This window comes from Callospermophilus lateralis, chromosome X, assembly GCF_048772815.1.
Source record: "Callospermophilus lateralis isolate mCalLat2 chromosome X, mCalLat2.hap1, whole genome shotgun sequence".
NCBI lineage: Eukaryota > Metazoa > Chordata > Mammalia > Rodentia > Sciuridae > Callospermophilus > Callospermophilus lateralis.
In genome coordinates this window covers 124,083,551-124,103,092 of record NC_135325.1, presented here as the reverse complement: position 1 = coordinate 124,103,092, position 19,542 = coordinate 124,083,551, and the positions used below count along the sequence as shown (strand labels likewise).

Below are 19,542 nucleotides of genomic sequence, written 5' to 3'. Positions count from 1 at the left end.
GTTAGATATTTCGGTTTTGACAATTTAAAAAGATGGGAATAATATATGATTAAAATAATATTGTAAAATTTACAAGATTTCTTAGAAAGGCTAAATAACAACAGTAAACAGTAATGAATATGACATATCTACTATATGTTGCATTCCTAGTTTTCTAAGAAGTGTATCTGTATGTGTGTTCACTTATGAGTGAATTTGAAATTTTCCAATTCCTATTTTGGCCCCTATTAAGATATTGCATTATTTCCCCCTCTAAACTGTCAATGTGGTTAATTATATTAGTAGATGATTTCCTCACATCAGGGCAACTTTACATTCCTAGGACAAATCTAACTTACTAATGTTATTTTATTTTTTATATATCTCTTAGTTGGTTTTACTGTTATTGTATTCATAGACTCTGTATTTGTTTATAGATGTTCCCAAATTTAAGCACTTATCACTACCTACACTGCTACTTCTCTGATCCAAGCTACCACCTCTTCTGGCATGTCCAGCTGGAAAAAGTCCCTAACTGATTTTCCCATCTCTACTCTGTTTTAGTTTTTATTTTAATTTTTCTATGGGGTACAATGTGATAATTCAGTATATGTATACAATATACAATGTGTGATGCTTATCAGTTCTACTCTTATTTCCCTACAATCTATTTTCCACAGGTTATCAGTAAGTCTTTACACACACAACTGGCTCTATGTATCCATGGACTGTGTTCCCAAATTCAGCCAAATGCTGAGTGTGAAAATATTTCAAAAATTTTTGCACGTTCACTAAACACATACAGATTTTTTTTCTTTTTATTATTCCCTAAACAATGCAGCATAACAATTTGTATAGCATTTACATTGTATTAGGCATTATACATAATCTGGAGATGATTTAAAGCATACAGTAAGTTGTATGTATGTTATATGCAAACACTATAAAGGATTTGACATCCTCAAATTTTGGTATCTTCAGGGGTTCATGGAACCAGTCCATCTTGGATTTGAGGGACCAAAGTAGATAAGGCAGTGTTATAGAAACTCTTGTGCTCATCAACTGGCACAAAAAATAATTAACTATTTTTCTAATTTTACTATTATATATCACCACCCTTTCCATTACTATTCCTCCCTTGTCTGTTTTTCTTGATAAATTTGTCAGAAGGTTTTTAAAAGTATTGTTAGTGTTTTCAAAGTATCTTGTTTTTACCTTTTTTCATCATCTGTATTATTTCTTTTTTTTTTCTGGTTCACTAATTTTTGCTCTTATCTGAATCATCCTTTTTACTGTCCTTGAAAATACTTGGTAGGGGCTGGGGATATAGCTCAGTTGGTAGAGTACTTGCCTTGCATGCATAAGGCCCCTGGTTCAATCCCCAGCAACCCCCTCCAAAAAAAAAAAAAAAAAAAAGAAAAGAAAGGAAGAAAATACTTGATGTTCCTGCTCTTCCTTGTTTCTTGACATTTTTATAGTATGTCTTTCAATTTTAACTTGTAAAAATTTTGTTATTAATTCCTAATTTCATGCCTCATATTGAATAAAAATAGTCTCTAGGGTCTGACATATTTATTGAGATTGGCCTTATGGCTTAGCACATTGCCATTTTTCTTTTGGCAGAAATTTTATGTGTTTTACTGGGTATTTAATCAGTAAGTCTATGTGTGTTCTTTGGCTCATGCTTGTCAGTTAAGGTTCTTGATTTTATTGCATTTTCGATCTCATTTATCTTTCACTTGTTCAGAATCTATGGTTTGTTGATTTGTCCATGTAATTCAAGTTTTGTCTTATGTATTTTGATTCCATGGCATTAATGCATTCAAAGATAGAGTTGTTATATTTTCTACTTGAAATACTCCAGCTAATGTCATTATAATTCATCCCCTCAAAAATGTTTGTCCTACAGTCTGTTCTACCTCTATTTTATAGCTCTACAACCTTTATTTTAATTAAGATTAACCAATGTATGATTTCAATCTGTCCATTTTTATGTCTTGTTTGTACAGAGTATGTAAGTACATTGTTTATAATATTTCCATTTTATTTACAGTAGTTTATATTATATGATTATGTGTATTATTCCTCCCAATTTTTCTATGATTTATTTTTTTCTTATCTTGCTTTCTATAAGATTGAAGCATTTTCTACATTTCCCTTTGTTTCCTCTGTTTTTTTGTGTTTTACATTCTACTTATATTATATTCTTGAGTGATCATCTTATATAATAACATGCATATGGACCTAAAGTCTAATGGTACTGAATATTTTCACTCTTCTCTCAAATTCAATAATGTATTAACTTACATGTTCTTACTCCATACTTTCATTTGGTTTAATTAGTTTTGCTCTGCCTTAGTTTAATAGCCTTTATTACTATTTGTAAATAGCCAGTATTTGTTTAGTTTACTCAAAACATCATCAATACTTATACTTGCTTTTCCTTGTGGCATATTCCTTGTGCTCGATTTTCAAGGATAAAAAGGCTTTCTCCTCTCTCTTCAATCTTCTGTTTTGAGACATTCAGAAACTCTTTTAGGAGGTAGAGAGGGAAGATGGGAGGGGAGGGGAGGGGAGGGGGGATAATAGGGGATAGGAATGGTAGCAGAATACAACAGTCACTAATATGCCATTATGTAAAAATGTGAGTGTGTAACCAATGTGATTCTGCAATTTGTATTTGGGGAAAAAATGGGAATTCATAAATCGAGTCAAATGTATGAAAGATGATATATCATGAACTTTGTAATGTTTTGAACAATCAGTAAAAAAAAAGAAATTCTTTTAGTAGCTCTTTTCATAAGGCTTCATTCCACAATTTACTTATTCAAAAAGTGTGTATAGAGAATCCACTTTATAGCAGTCAGAGTTCTAGGTGCTGAGGGTATAGCAGCAAATAGAGTAAAGAGCCTACTTTTATGGGACTTCCAGGCTGTTGGTATGAAAGACATAATAAATAAAGATATATTTCATGAGTGCTATGAAGAAGAAATTTAGCACATGATAAGGGGAACAGAAATTACTATTTATTATAGAATGGTCAAGGAATGCCTTTCTGATGTGACTTTTGAATTAGACCTGAAGGCAGTAATTGACCCAGCCATGAGAAAATCTGAGTTAAGAATGAGGACCAGTTAGTGGTAGATTCTCTGTCTTGTTTTATTTGTCTAAAATTAGCTTTGGGCTGGGGATGTGGCTCAAGCGGTAACGCGCTCTCCTGGCATGTGCAGGGCGCTGGGTTCGTTCCTCAGCACCACATAATATAAAGATGTTCTGTCCACCAAAAACTGAAAAATAAATATTAAAAATTCTCTCTCTCTCTCTCTCTTTAAAAAAATAAAATAAAATTAGCGTCTTGTTCATCTTGCTCTTAAAATACAGTCTAGTTGACTATAGCATTCTGAGTTAACCATTATTTTTCTATTAGCATTTCAAGATGTATTTTTGATGTCTTTTGACTTCTATTATTGCTTTTTAAAAAATATTTTTTTTAGTTGTTGAGGGACCTTTACTTTATTTATTTATATGTAATGCTGAGAATTTAACCCAGTGCCTCACACATGCTAGGCAAGCACTCTTCCCCTGAGCTACAACCTGAGCCCCTCTATTATTCCTTTTAAGAAAACTTCTATCAATCAAAATTATATTATCTTGTAGGTTAAATGTCATTTATATTTTGTTTTGAAGTTCACCACTTTAATATTCTTAAATCTGCTATATGCTTGCTTGGCTTGGATCTGCTTTAATTTATTGAGCTCATTATGGTTTCAAAGCTAAGGATCCATATATTTCAACAATTATGAGACAACTCATCCATTAGTACTTTGAATATTGTTTCTCTTCTATTTTCTCTATTCCTTCACATTTAGAATCTTAATAGACATATGCTGAATCTTTTCTTTTTGTCCTCTATAAAAGAATAAGAGATTTTTCTCTCTTTCATATTTTCATCATTTATCTGTCTGAAATATAAACTGAGCAATTTTTCCTCATATGTATCTTCCAGTTCATTAGTCTCTCTTCAGTAATATCTAATCTACTTTATATGACACATTCCTTAAGCTTTAATTTCTGAAGACTATTTCTCTTTTATAAAAGGTCAGCTTCAAATAGACCTTTTTAAAATAAGATTTTTCTTTCTTACCTTTCCCCATAACCTTTATAATTTTAATTGTACTTTTTTCATAATCTCTATTTGATAATTATGTTATATGAAGTACTTGGAGGGAGTCTAATTTTGTTATATGTTGTATCATCTGAGTCTTGCTCATGATCATTTTCTTTGGTGTTTTGTTATTCTGGGCTGTGAATTTATTTTCAGTTATTTTGGTTATGTCCCTCCAGAGTGTTTTTGTGTTTGCTTCTGTAAGTTAATCTTGCAGTATATCCAGCCTGAAACCAATTTTTATGTTAATTTCTCAGTTTGAAAACCTCAGATCAAGCAGATAGTGTACATTTGAATATCATACCACAAAAGATGAGGATGGAAGTTGCTAAATTTGATTTAAAAAAAAGGCTTTCCCCTCTCTCCTCAACCTTCTGTTTTGAGTGTTTGTGTTGTGGGTTGGTTTTGTCTAATTAATTTTATCTAGTTCACCCTTTTGCTGAGGTTGGAACCTTTCAGGATCTTTGCTTTATGTGGGAGTCTAATTCCAGTTTCTCATTTGGCAGAGTCCTAGTTTACACCCATTGCCCTGGTTATTTATACAATCTCCCCTTGCTCTCAAAAATAGTCCTACTGAGACAATGAATTATATGATTTTTAGATTCTTAAGCAAGGATATACTTGGTATGCTGTAAGAATAAAAAGCCAAATTGGTTAATTTGTGGAGAAGGAGTGAAGGATATCTCAAAGAGGAAGACAAGGGCCAGTATATGTCAGGGAAGATAATCAAGATATGATCAGAAGTCATTAGGGTGTTTTAAACTAAAGAATTTTAATAAATTTCTGGTAGCTTTTTTTAAAAAAAATTATTGTTGGTTGTTCAAAACATTACATAGTTCTTGATATATCATATTTCACACTTTGATTCAAGTGGGATATGAACTCCCATTTTTACCCCGTATACAGATTGCAGAATCACATCAGTTACACATCCATTGATTTACATATTGCCATTCTGGTGTCTGTTGTATTCTGCTGCCTTTCCTATCCTCTACCATCCCCCCTCCCCCTCCCCTCCCCTCTTCTCTCTCTACCCCCTCTACTGTAATTCATTTATCCCCCTTGTTTTTTTCCCCTTTCCCCTCACTTCCTCTTGTACGTAATTTTGTATAACCCCGAGGGTCTCCTTCCATTTCCATGCAATTTCCCTTCTCTCTCCTTTTTCCTCCCACCTCTCATCCCTGTTTAATGTTAATCTTCTTCTCATGCTCTTCCTCCCTACTCTGTTCTTAGTTACTCTCCTTATATCAAAGAAGACATTTGGCATTTGTTTTTTAGGGATTGGTTAGCTTCAATTAGCATAATCTGCTCTAATGCCATCCATTTCCCTGCAAATTCTATGATTTTGTCAATTTTGAATGCAGAGTAATACTCCATTGTGTATAAATGCCACATTTTTTTTTTATCCATTCGTCTATTGAAGGGCATCTAGGTTGGTTCCACAGTCTAGCTATTGTAAATTTTGCTGCTATGAACATCGATGTAGCAGTGTCCCTGTAGTATGCTCTTTTTAGATCTTTAGGGAATAGACCGAGAAGGGGAATAGCAGGGTCAAATGGTGGTTCCATTCCCAGCTTTCCAAGAAATCTCCATACTGCTTTCCAAATTGGTTGCACCAATTTGCAGTCCCACCAGCAATGTACAAGTGAACCCTTTTCCCCACATCCTCTCCAGCACTTGTTGTTGTTTGACTTCCTAATGGTTGCCAATCTTACTGGAGTGAGATGGTATCTTAGGGTGGTTTTGATTTGCATTTCTCTGACTGCTAGAGATGGTGAGCATTTTTTCATGTACTTGTTGATTGATTGTATGTCCTCCTCTGAGAAGTGTCTGTTCAGGTCCTTGGCCCATTTGTTGATTGGGTTATTTGTTATCTTATTGTTTAATTTTTTGAGTTCTTTGTATACTCTGGATATTAGGGCTTTATCTGAAGTGTGAGGAGTAAAGATTTGTTCCCAGGATGCAGGCTCCCTATTTACCTCTCTTATTGTTTCTTTTGCTGAGAAAAAACTTTTTAGTTTGAATAAGTCCCATTTGTTGATTCTAGTTATAAACTCTTGTGCTATGGGTGTCCTATTAAGGAATTTGGAGCCCGACCCCACAGTATGTAGATCGTAGCCAACTTTTTCTTCTATTAGACGCTGTGTCTCTGATTTGGTATCAAGCTCCTTGATCCATTTTGAGTTAACTTTTGTGCATGGCGAGAGAAAGGGATTCAGTTTCATTTTGTTGCATATGGATTTCCATTTTACCCAACACCATTTGTTGAAGATGCTATCCTTCCTCCATTGCATGCTTTTAGCCCCTTTATCAAATATAAGATAGTTGTAATTTTGTGGATTGGTTTCTGTGTCCTCTATTCTGTACCATTGGTCCACCCGCCTGCTTTGGTACCAGTACCATGCTGTTTTTGTTACTATTGCTCTGTAGTATAGTTTGAAGTCTGGTATCGCTATACCGCCTGATTCACACTTCCTGCTTAGAGTTGTTTTTGCTATTCTGTGTCTTTTATTTTTCCATATGAATTTCATGATTGCTTTATCTATTTCTACAAGAAATGCCATTGGGATTTTGATTGGCATTGCATTATACCTATAGAGAACTTTTGGTAATATCGCCATTTTGATAATGTTAGTTCTGCCTTTCCATGAACAGGGTATATTTTTCCATCTTCTAAGATCTTCTTCTATTCTCTCTTTAGGGTTCTGTTGCTTTCATTGTATAAGTCTTTCACCTCTTTTGTTAGGTTGATTCCCAAGTATTTTATTTTTTTTTTTGAAGATATTGTGAATGGAATGGTTTTCCTCATTTCCATTTCAGAGGATTTGTCGCTGATATACAGAAATGCCTTTGATTTATGTGTGTTGATTTTATATCCTGCCACTTTGCTGAATTCATTTATTAGCTCTAATAGCTTCTTTGTAGACCCTTTTGGGTCTGCTAGGTATAGAATCATGTCATCTGCAAATAGTGATAATTTAAGTTCTTCTTTTCCTATTTTTATGCCTTTAATTTCTTTCATCTGTCTAATTGTTCTGGCCAGTGTTTTGAGAACTATGTTGAACAGAAGTGGTGAGAGAAGGCATCCCCGTCTTGTTCCAGATTTTAGAGGGAATGCCTTCAATTTTTGTCCGTTCAGAATGATGCTAGCCTGAGGCTTAGCATAGATAGCTTTTACAATATTGAGTTATGTTCCTGTTATCCCTAGTTTTTCTAGAGTTTTGATCATAAAGGGATGCTGTACTTTGTCGAATGCTTTTTCTGCATCTATCGAGATGATCATATGGTTCTTATCTTTAAGCCTATTTATGTGGTGAATAACATTTATTGATTTCTGTATATTGAACCAGCCTTGCATCCCAGGGATGAATCCTACTTGATCATGGTACACAATTTTTTTGATATGTTTTTGTATCTGATTCGCCAGAATTTTATTGAGGATTTTTGCATCTAGATTTATTAGAGATATTGGTCTGTAGTTTTCTTTCTTTGAATTGTATTTGTCTGGTTTAGGAATGAGGGTGATGTTGGCCTCATAGAATGAATTTGGAAGTTCTCCCTCTTTTTCTATTTCCTGGAATAGCTTGAAAAGTATTGGTATTAGTTCTTCTTTAAAGGTTTTGTAAAACTCTGCTGTATACCCATCCGGTCCTGGGCTTTTCTTAGTTGGTAGTCTTTTGATGGCTTCTTCTATTTCCTCAATTGATATTGGTCTGTTTAGGTTGTCTATATCCTCCTGACTCAATCTGGGTAGATCATATGACTTAAGAAATTTATTGATGCCTTCACTATCTTCTATTTTATTGAAGTATAAGGATTCAAATAATTTCTAATTATCTTCTGTATTTCTGAAGTGTCTGTTGTGATATTGCCTTTTTCATCCCGTATGCTAGTAATTTGAGTTCTCTCTCTTCTTCTCTTCATTAGCATGGCTAAGGGTCTGTCGATCTTATTTATTTTTTCAAAGAACACACTTTTAGTTTTGTCAATTTTTTCAATTGTTTCTTTTGTTTTGATTTCATTAATTTCAGCTCTGATTTTAATTATTTATTGCCTTCTACTTCTTTTGCTATTGTTTTGCTCTTCTTTTTCTAGGATTTTGAGATGAAGTGTGAGATCATTTATTTGTTGGTTTTTCCTTTTTTTAAGGAATGAACTCCAGGCAATGAATTTTCCTCTTAGAACTGCTTTCATTGTGTCCCATAGATTCTGATATGTTGTGTCTGTGTTTTCATTTATCTCTAAGAATTTTTTAATTTCCTCCTTGATGTCTTCTATAACCCATTGATCATTCAGTAACCTATTGTTCTTTCTCCAAGTGATGCATGATTTTTCCTTCCTTCTTTTATCATTGATTTCCAGTTTCATTCCATTATGATCAGATAAGATGCATGGTATTATCTCTAGTCCTTTATAATGTCTAAGAGTTGCCCTGTGACATAATATATGATCTATTTTTGAGAAGGATCCATGTGCTGCTGAGAAAAAAGTGTAACTGCTTGATGTTGGGTGGTATATTCTATATATGTCAATTAAGTCTAGGTTATTAATTGTATTATTGAGTTCTATAGTTTATTTATTCAACTTTTGTTTGGAAGATCTGTCCAGTGGTGAGAGAGGTGTGTTGAAGTCTCCCATAATTATTGTATGGTGGTCTATTAGACTCTTGAACTTGAGAAGAGTTTGTTTGATGAACATAGCTGCACCATTGTTTGGAGCATATATATTTATGATTGTTATGTCTTGTTGGTGTATGGTTCCCTTGAGCAGTATGTAGTGTCCCTCTTTATCCCTTTTGATTAACTTTGGCTTGAAATCTATTTTATTTGATATGAGTATGGACACTCCTGCCTGTTTCCGAAGTCCATATGAGTGATATGATTTTTCCCAACCTTTCACCTTCAGTCTATGCATGTCTTTTCCTATCAAATGCGTCTCCTGTAGGCAGCATATTGTTGGATCTTTTTTTTTTTTGATCCATTCTCCTAACCTGTGTCTCTTAATTGGTGAGTTTAAGCCATTAACATTTAGGGTTATTATTTAGATATGGATTGTTCTTCCAGCCATATTTGTTTATTTATGTTACTTAACATGGTTTGTTTTTCCTCTTTGATTATTTTTTCCCTTTACTGTACTACCTCCCACTGTTGGTTTTCATTGTTATTTTCCATTTCCTCTTCCTGTAGTGTTTTGCTGAGGTTGTTTTGAAGAGATGGTTTACTAGCTGCAAATTCTTTTAACTTTTGTTTATTGTGGAAGGTTTTAATTTCATCTTCCATCCTGAAGCTTAATTTTTGCTGGATACACAATTCTTGGTTGGAACCCATTTTCTTTCAGCGTTTGAAATATGTTGTTCCAGGATCTTCTAGCTTTCAGAGTCTGTGTTGAAAGATCAGCTGTTATCCTGATTGGTTTACCCCTAAATGCTTCCTTTCTCTTGAAGCTTTTCAAATTCTCTCCTTATTCTGTATGTTGGGCATCTTCATTATAATGTGTCTAGGTGTGGATCTCTTATGATTTTGCACATTTGGCATCCTGTAGGCTTCTAGGATTTGGGATTCTGTCTCATTCTTCAAGTCTGGGAAGTTTTCTCGTATTATTTCATTGAACAGATTGCTCATTCCTTTGGTTTGGACCTCTATACCTTCCTGTATCCCAATGACTCTTAAGTTTGGTCTCTTTATGTTATCCCATATTTCTTGAATGTTCTGCTCATGGTTTCTTAAGAGTCTCACTGAGCTGTCTATGTTCTTTTCTAGTTGAAATACTTTGTATTCATTGTCTGATGTTCTATCTTCTAAGTTTTCTACTCGCTGGTAGTATTCTCATTTGAGTTTTTAAGTTGGTTTATTGCTTCCTGCATTTCTAGGATTTCTGTTTGTTTTTTATAACCTCTATCTCCCTGTATAGTTGATCTTTTGCTTCTTGGATTTGTTTATGTAATTCATTGTCAAAGTGATCTTTCATTGTCTGATTTTGCTGTCTAATGTCTTCCTTGAGATTCCAGATCATCTGAAGCATGTAAATCCTGAATTCTTTATCTGACATTCCATCTGCTGCAGCTATTACCTCTTCTAAAGTTGAGTTGACCTGCATTTCTTGTGGTCCTTTCTTTCCTTGTCTTTTCATACTGCTCATGTTTCTTTCTGCTTGGTGAAACTGTTGTGTTATTGAATTTCCCCCCTATATATTTATATTACTCTTGTATAGTTGCAAAGTCTCCCTTGCAGGGGCAGGCAGCGTCTGTGCTCCTCCTCCAATTGGGGTGATCTGTCTATCATGCCGGCGGGCCGCTGGGCCCCTTCTCCAGGTCGCGTGGTCTGCCTACCTTGCGGGCAATGGCTGGGCCTCTCCTCAAATAGGGGTGAACTGTCTACCACACTGGCGGGCCGCTGGGCCTATTCTGCCGGTCGGTCGCATGTCTGCTTACCTTGCAGGCGGGCAGCAGCTCTGATGTGCCCCTCCTCCAATTGGGGTTACGTGTCTACCAAGCCAGTGGGCCACTGGGCCTTGGTAGCTTTTTTTTTTTTAAAACTGACCTCCTGGAGTAATCCCCTGTGTTTTGTGGTTAATCAAGAATTTGGGCAAAATTTGCATTCAGATTTTGAGACTCTCCTTCTCAGTGGTTCTCTGGCTTACAGAAACTCTCCAAGCATTTTAGCACATCCTTCAGTCCTGAACATTTCCTCTGATACATAAAAATAATAAGTTTTTGCTGGGAGCCATTAGCCAAGTAGGTATGACAATTTCCTTTGCAGCGTACCCCCATGTTGCTTATTGGAAGGACTCCTGGAAGGTGACCTTGCTCAAGGACCAGGGCAGATCCGTGTTTAGGGCATTCCCGGTTTAGGATAATCCTGGTTTAGGGTGTTCCCAGTTTAGGAAGGTTATTCCTGCTGGGAATAGGGCGTATCCTGCTGCCTGAGTTTCTCTTGAGTTCTTAGGGATTCAGACAGTATTTTGGGGAGACAGAAGCCCAGTGGAGGTGTGGATTTGGGCAGAGAACGTGAATTTCCCCAGAACGTGTTTGCAGAAGGCCGGTGTGAGATCGGGAATAAAGAATTGCTGTTTGAATCTACAAAGCTGTGAGTGGCTCCTGATTTGTGCCCAGCCAGACAGCGGCATTCTGCAAACACGTTCTGGGGAAATCCGCGTTCTCTGCCCAAATCCACACCTCCACTGGGCTTCTGTCTCCCAAAAATACTGTCTGAATCCCTAAGAACTCAAGAGGAACTCAGGCAGCAGGATAAGCCCTATTCCCAGCAGGAATAACCTTCCTAAACCGGGAACATCCTAAACCCGGATTATCCTAAACCGGGAACGCCCTAAACACGGATCCGCCCTGGTCCTTGAGCAAGGTCACCTTCCAGGAGTCCTTCCAATAAGCAACATGGGGGTACACTGGCAAGGAAATTGTCATACCTACTTGACTAATGGCTCCCAGCAAGTTTTCAGATTTCTGCCACGTGAATAGTGATGGATTGAGGAATTTCTTCAGCCTAAAAAGCAGTAAACTCACAAGCAACATCCAATACAGTTCTTTTATTTAGTGGACTACTACTCAATTATTTGTGCCTGATTTTTCTGGGTCCCATAGTTGCCTCTATTTGTATGTAGTATGGTGGTCAGCTGGGACTTGAAGCAGAGAATATACTGAGATTTGGATGCCCATCATTTCAGTGATTTTCTTGCTTCTAGTACTCTCATCCCTATTATTCCAGATTTCCTGCCACCTTGAGTTAGGAAGGCTATTTGTCATACATGTCAGAGGAGTGCTAGGTTTGGGGTATTACCTACAGGAAAGAAAAATTACTAATTTACAATTTGAACCCATGGATATTACCATCTTCCAAGTATATACTCATTTTTGTCTGTCTGCTTTCAATCATTCCCCATTGCTTTCACGTAATATACAGTTGTTGTTCAGATTTAATCATTGATAGCAATAGAAGGATGTGCTCAAACAATTTTTTCTACTATTACCAAAACCTTGAACACTTATACTTGTTTTAACTTATATTTTGATTAATAGGAAATTTGAACATTTTTCATTTTTGATAAGAATTTTTATCCATTTATTTAATTTTCTGTTCACTTACCCATTTTTCTATTTGTGCATTTATTTCTATTTTATTTATGTTTGAGATTTAATTGCCTATTGAAGATAAGGTTTTAATTCATCTGACATATTGTTACTTTGAGGCTTTGATGAAATATGTGTTAAAGCATAAAGTTTGTTTTTATGGTTATTGTTATATTGGCCTTAGATGTTTATATGGTATCTTTCTAGAGTAAAGACAAGGTTAGGAATTTCTTCTATTAAGACAAGAAAGTGCTTGCCTTTTCATAAGAAAAGTTTTGTAGTCAGCTTGTATGATGTGTAAAATAGTATTAGTACTGCTGTTTCTAATAAAAGCCTCATCAGATATATTATCGCTATACTCACAATCCCTATGGCATTATTTTTCAGCCATAATCATTTACCTGACTTATCAGTAACCATTCAATAACCACTGTTAGTAGACTGCTGTTCTTCTACATCAGAAGATGTAATTAATATTTGCTGAGGGCACTGCTGGTCCTCATCAAGACTCTTCTGAAAAAAAAATATTTTCTCTCTTTTCTGTCCCTAGGAGTACACCATTGATGTATTTTTTAGACAGACATGGCATGATGAGAGACTGAAATTTGATGGACCCATGAAGATCCTTCCACTGAACAATCTCCTGGCTAGTAAGATATGGACTCCTGACACCTTCTTTCATAATGGCAAGAAATCAGTGGCTCATAATATGACCACACCGAACAAGCTTCTCAGACTGGTAGACAATGGTACCCTTCTCTATACAATGAGGTGAGAGAATGATTGCTCCTAACTAGAATATATTGTGGATAGGATTGGGGTTGTAAGCAGCACATTTTAGGGTATCCATAATTATTTCAAATTTACAGATTAGAAATGAATACACATATGTATATATACATGCACACTTCTTAACATATTTGCTTGTATGCATACACACTCTGAATATACATATAAATAGGTAGCTGCACTTATAAATAATCTGAGACAGAGATATATGTGTATTTTATAAATGTATGCATACTCAAAGACACATGTGACCTAATACACAGGCACATTCATATTTAAGGACACTAAGTTTCACAAACTTACAAAAATATACATATATATATATATATATATATATATATATATATATAGGTGTGAACATACTGATAATTAGAATATGCTAAGTTTGACTAGGGAAAAAATACCCTTATGAAACAGACTTGTGAGATTCAGATGAGATGATAGATATTTTCTGAAACATTATGTTTTATATATACAAATAAAAAATACTGCAATACTTATTTTATGTCACATTACCTGGGGATGCCAAAGAATTTTATATAAATGAGGTTTCCAAACACTTCAGATTGTAGCTTAGTGAAATCTTCATAAAATATAAAATATGTTTTATACATTTTTACCACCCAATGCATAGGAGCCATCACAATTTTATGTATTTCATGACTCATTATTGTCCTTAGAGTTACTAGATATTGAATTTTACTGTCAAAAGAATATCTTTGAGAGCACTTGCAATACAATAAGATTTTTTGCTCCAATATTAAAAAAAAAATTTTGGTTTTTGTGTGTGCTTTTTATTCTTTTGCTAGCTCTTATGCTGTCATTTGTCACTCCTTGCAGCTTCCTCCCACATTAATGTGTGTTCATTTTGTGTAACTGAGTGAACCTTTATTGAATAGATAAATGCAATCATTCAGTGCAGTTTCTAGTGCTATTTTAAATTTATGGATTCATTATTTTGCACAATGAAACTCAATGCATGGCTGGTGAATATATGAATTATATCCCTCATTATTTCAAATTTGTTATTTACTGATGTTTTCCTACAAGAATTTGGGAGACAGGAAAATGGCTTAGGAACAAAGGATAATAGATGAATACTTAAAAGTTGAATGAGAGAGGAAGAAATGAGAGAGTAGAGGAAAAATGGACATATGGTAGAGGAGAAATTCTAGAGAAAAGAAGAAAAATGGATATGAATTGGAAAAGAAGGAGAGGGGAAGGGAAGACTAATTATGTACATTTTCTCCAGATTTTATATATATTATGAATACATATTACATATGTATGTATGTGAATATATATGACATATAACATACATATCATATATAGAGAGAAGGAAGAGAGAGATATGAGGATAAAGAAAGAGAGAATGTGAGAAAGGAGAGAAAAGAGTAGAAAAGGTGAGAAGATAATGGAGAAGATGGAGGAAAATAAAGAGACTAAGTATTAGGATGCCAAAAAAGGATGGGAAAACTTGATGAAGAGGATATAATATATGAGAAAAAAGAATAAAAGACATAGAGGAGTAGGGGAAGAAACACTGAAGGAGATGAACAAAAGGGAAGGAAATCATGGGTGCAAGAAATACAAGTCTTAATTCAATTTGATCATTTACCTAACAATTTTATCATTTACCTAATACATACATGGCCCTGGAATAAGTTATGGGTATACAAACATTAATTACAAATGGGTCTCTGTCCTTTTGACCATCACAATATAATAAGGGTGAAACATTAATTAGATAATCACAAATAATATTAACTAAAATGTTAAAGATATATATATATATATATATATATATATATATATATATATATATATATATATATATTCCCCTTGTACCTTATACAATTATTGGAAGAAAGAGGAGAGTTGTCTAATTTATTCTCCTGACACAGGTTGAGAAAAGAGTCTTTTGGTTAGGCAGCACCTAGGTTCCTGGTTATTGGTATTAATTTTTATATTATTACATATGTGGAATATAATCAAATATATTATAAGTAGGAGCAGAGGGTAGAGAGGATGGGTATTCTAGACAGAAAGCCAAGTGTACAATTGCAGTGAATGGAAGACATTTTAGATAAGAGAATTAGGTGGTGATTTTTCTAATTTAATATATGACAATGTAGTTACTGTGTAAAAAATGTATGTGAAGATGAAAATTAGGGAAAATGGTTAGGAAATGGCCAAAATCATCTGGATAAGAAGCATTGAATTTCTATTTCAGATAAGTAGATTGGAATGCAGAAGGGATGATAAATTGAGGAAATAGGCAGTAAATACAGACCAAGGATCCAATCATAAAACACTACTATCATTAAGGCAGAGAGGGAAAAAGAGGGACTTATAAAGGAGATCCAGAAGGACAAGTGAGGGAAATTTTAATAGAATCAATAGTGTGCTCTATCTTGAAAGGTAAGCATGGTGGTCAGTACTGCCACTTGGCAAATTGTACCTATTCTCCTCCTTCTGGATACATGGTAGTATTATATTCCTCTTGTACCTTAAAGTTGGGCAAAAACAAATGACTCATTTGGGTTAATCAAATACAAGTGTAAATAAATGGCACATGTTAATTCTAAGGGACAGAGGAAGCCTTTCATAACCAGTGCATGATATGCCATGTTGCCTTTCCTCATCATAGTGATACACATTATTCCAGATGGTTTTGGATCCATCATTCTATGTTCCTGCTCCTGATTGAGGTTGACATAGAAGCAAGTTTCTCCCCAAACCTCAGATAAACAATGTGAATTAGAAATGAACTTTTGTTGCTTTAAGGCTCTGAGGTTTTAGAAATGCTTCTTATTGCATACTCATCTAACACATCTTGGCTGATATATCAAAGGTTCAAAGAGTTTCAAAAAGGTGAGAATGATCACACTGTATGAAAGGACATAAATGTTGAAAAGGAGGTGGGAAAGATAGGGAAGTAGAGAGATATGAATGGATATAATGTATGAAGAAGAATTTGGAGAGAATAGAGCAATGGTAGAGAATAGATGGAAGAGAGACATTCTTGTACTAAATGAGTAAAGGGGAACAGATTGAAGAGGATCTAGGAGTTCACACAATTGTGGAAAGAATAGAACAGAGTAGTTGTAAACAGAAGAGAGATCATGGAAGGAGGTGGATGGATGGTTGAAACGATGAGGAAGAAATGTGGATGGATAAATCAAGATAAAGTAAATGGAAGAGAACATAGAGAAGATATCAATGGGCAATAAAGAAACTGAACACATTAGAGATGGAGAATACTAGAGGAGGAAGAATAGTGAATGAATAAAGAAAACAGGATAGAGGCAAAACTGAATAATGAAAGAGAAGATAGAAGATACATTTCAGTTCTGGAGTTTCCAAAAAGTGAGGAGAGGATTAGAATACTGAAATTTAAAATTTTTTTTAATTTTTTTTAAATTTTTATTGTTGGTTGTTCAAAACATTACATAGTTCTTGACATATCATATTTCACACTTTGATTCAAGTGGGTTATGAACTCCCATTTGTACCCCGTATACAGATTGCAGGATCACATCGGTTACACATCCACTGATTTACATATTGCCATACTAGTGTCTGTTGTATCTCCTTCTTATAATGCCTCCAGGTCTGTAAGATCAAAGCTCCACCCTTATGACCTCACTTAAGATTAATATTTCTGAGTGTACAGGTTGCAGAATCACATTGGTCATGCAGTCACATATATACATACAGCAATACTAGTGTCTATTTTATTCTGCTGCCCTTCCTATCCTCTACTATACCCCCTCCCCTCTCCTTCTCTCCCATCTTCTCTCTCTACCCCCATCTACTGTGATTCATCTCTCCCCCTTGTTTTTTTTCCCTTTTCCCCTCACTTCCTCTTATATGTAATTTTGTATAACAATGAGGGTCTCCTTCCATTTCCATGCCATTTCCCTTCTCTCTCCCTTTCCCTCCCACCTCTCGTCCCTGTTTAATGTTAATCTTCTTCTCATGCTCTTCCTCCCTACTCTGTTCTTAGTTACTCTCCTTATATCAAAGAAGACATTTGGCATTTGTTTTTTAGGGATTGGTTAGCTTCACTTAGCTTAATCTGCTCTATTTAAAAAATTTTTTTTTAGTTGTTGATAGACCTTTATTTATTTGTATGCAGTGCTGAGAATCCAACCCAGTGCCTCACACACACCAGGCAAGTGTGCTACCACTGAGCCCCAGCCCCAGCCCCTAGAATATTGAAATTTGAAGAAAAAAAGATGATTTAGATCAAGGAGGGCAGAGGATGAGTGAAGCAGAGAAATTGATTAGTCACCTGAAAATAGAGTTGAATGAAGATCAAGATGATAATCACTGAGCCCTCCATTTTAGTCTGAATTGGACAAGAAACTGAGATTAGATGATCTTTGAATCTTTATGGAATGCCTTTGTACTTATTTTGAAGTGCAGAATAGAGGATGTACAGAAGTACAGAAGCAAGCCAAAACCATTGTTTGTCCTACACAGTAGAGAGTTCACCATGGATCTAGGAAGGTGACTCTGGAGGGCAATCTAGGCTCAAAACTGCAAGATAAAAGCTTGGCTCTTTTTATGGCCCCACAATTGATTCATCTAATGACCTTTAGCAACTCCTGGTCTTATTTCTCCAGTCCTTCATTCTGATAATGTTTGTAGCTGCTTTCTTAAGCACACATGACAAGCACAAATTGGATAACGTCTGCAGGATGCTTAGAATTTTTCAGAAAGTATTATTCTGCAGCATCCATATTATTTTGGTCCTCAGAATTCTTATCTGGATTTTTATGGGAAAGCTACAGAAGGACAACTACCTAGAAAAATCTAGTGAAGTGTTACATGGATATGTAACTAGGACAGTTGATAAAGAAGCTTTGCCTTGTCTCATCTTTGGACCTCAGGACAACCATAAAAATGCAGGCCAATGCTCATTACTTGCTGCTAACTTCATCATCACACATAATAAAATGATTAACAGAACCCAATCCAAGATCCATACACAAATTTCTAATTTCTATTACTCAAGTGTGGACATATACGGAACTTTATTAATGACATCATATTTAGTGATAAGTATATGGATGAACATGTTAATAATATGATTCTTTATACATATTACATATACATTCTGCACAATACATAGTAGAATATAAAAAGTCCCACTAGCTATCTGAATAGCTAATAGATTAAAAAATGGACTGCCTTGAATCATTTATTTGATACATTTGTAAGTACTTATCATGTTTAATGCTCTGGGATATGTTTATAGCTACAAAGACAAATAAGACACAGGTCATACTCTTAATGACCTTATACTCCAGTAGTTAAAGAGACAAGTGCACATTTAGTAGCACTATAATAAAAAAACACTTAATATAGGTAAGTCCAAAATGTGATAGTTACAGGATCAGAAAGAAAGATATTTACATGGGAGCATCAAAGAAAACTGCAAAAGAGGCAGTCCATATCTTATCTCTTTAATACTGAAGGGAATGTAGTTAAATATCAAAGAGATGAAGAGCACAACTGAGGTATAGGAGGATATTCTAGGCAGAGGAAATAGCATGCACACCGATATGTATTCATAAATTGATATAATCCATCAGAAAATTCATCTCACAAGAGGAAATAAAAGGTACTATGGAAGCATCTAGCAGGGACAATGAAATCAGCCTGTGGGGACATCCACAATAAATTCCTGAGGAAATCACTATTCAACTGAGACTTAAAAACTGTCTAGAGGTAAATTAGATTTTAAAAATTGGAAGAAAATATTCCAGAGAGAGTCCAGCAGGTAGGTAGTTCTGGGGAGTAAGGGAGGGAGGGAGTGATTATACATTGGGAGAAATAAATGAAGATCACTATAACTGCACCAGAAAATAGTACAGAGGAGGTGTCTGGCATGGGGAGCAGTATTAATAAGCTGTGTTGGCATAAAAATTAGGGGGATTCATTGAACATTTGATTTCATAGGAAGGAACTGAAAAAATTTTCATTTTAGATAGATCACTCTGGAAACAGTGTACATGGCATATTGGCAGAAGGCAAAGTTGAAGATACAGTTTCTAGCAAGAAAGTTGCCATAAAACTAAGATAATTATACAAATAACTACTATGTATTGAACACCTACTATGTACCAGGCACTTTATATAAAATGTGTAATATTCACAATAAGTATTTAATATAGGTATGCAATGCTTATAATTATTATCCCTATTGAATTTATCCAGAAAGTGAAGCTTAAAAATTATAAATGAGTTTCTCAGGATGATACTGTTATTAGGTAAATGCAGGTTCATCTGGTTCCAGTTATTATTTTTCCCACTAAGTAAGGTTTTGAAGAAGGATATAGATATGCAGTACATTAAAGAAGAAGCATTGAGCTGGTTATGCCTGTAGTACTAACTACTTGGTACTATAGGAGAATCACAAGTCCACTACCAGCCTAAGCTCTTGGAAAATGGCAGTGATAAGGAAAGGTAGTTGGATATATAGCCAAATAGCATACCTATTTGGAAGGATTTACAC

General features: G+C 35.0%; 1 protein-coding gene across 1 annotated transcript in view; it reads left to right on the top strand.

Annotated features, from left to right (window-relative positions):
* Gabra3 (gamma-aminobutyric acid type A receptor subunit alpha3) overlaps nt 1-19,542 on the top strand; it is a 128,248-nt gene that overhangs the window by 58,356 nt on the left and 50,350 nt on the right. Inside the window, exon 4 of the mRNA XM_077106779.1 lies at nt 12,778-12,998. Coding sequence (XP_076962894.1) covers nt 12,778-12,998 — 221 coding nt within the window. The remainder of the gene's footprint in view (nt 1-12,777; nt 12,999-19,542) is intronic.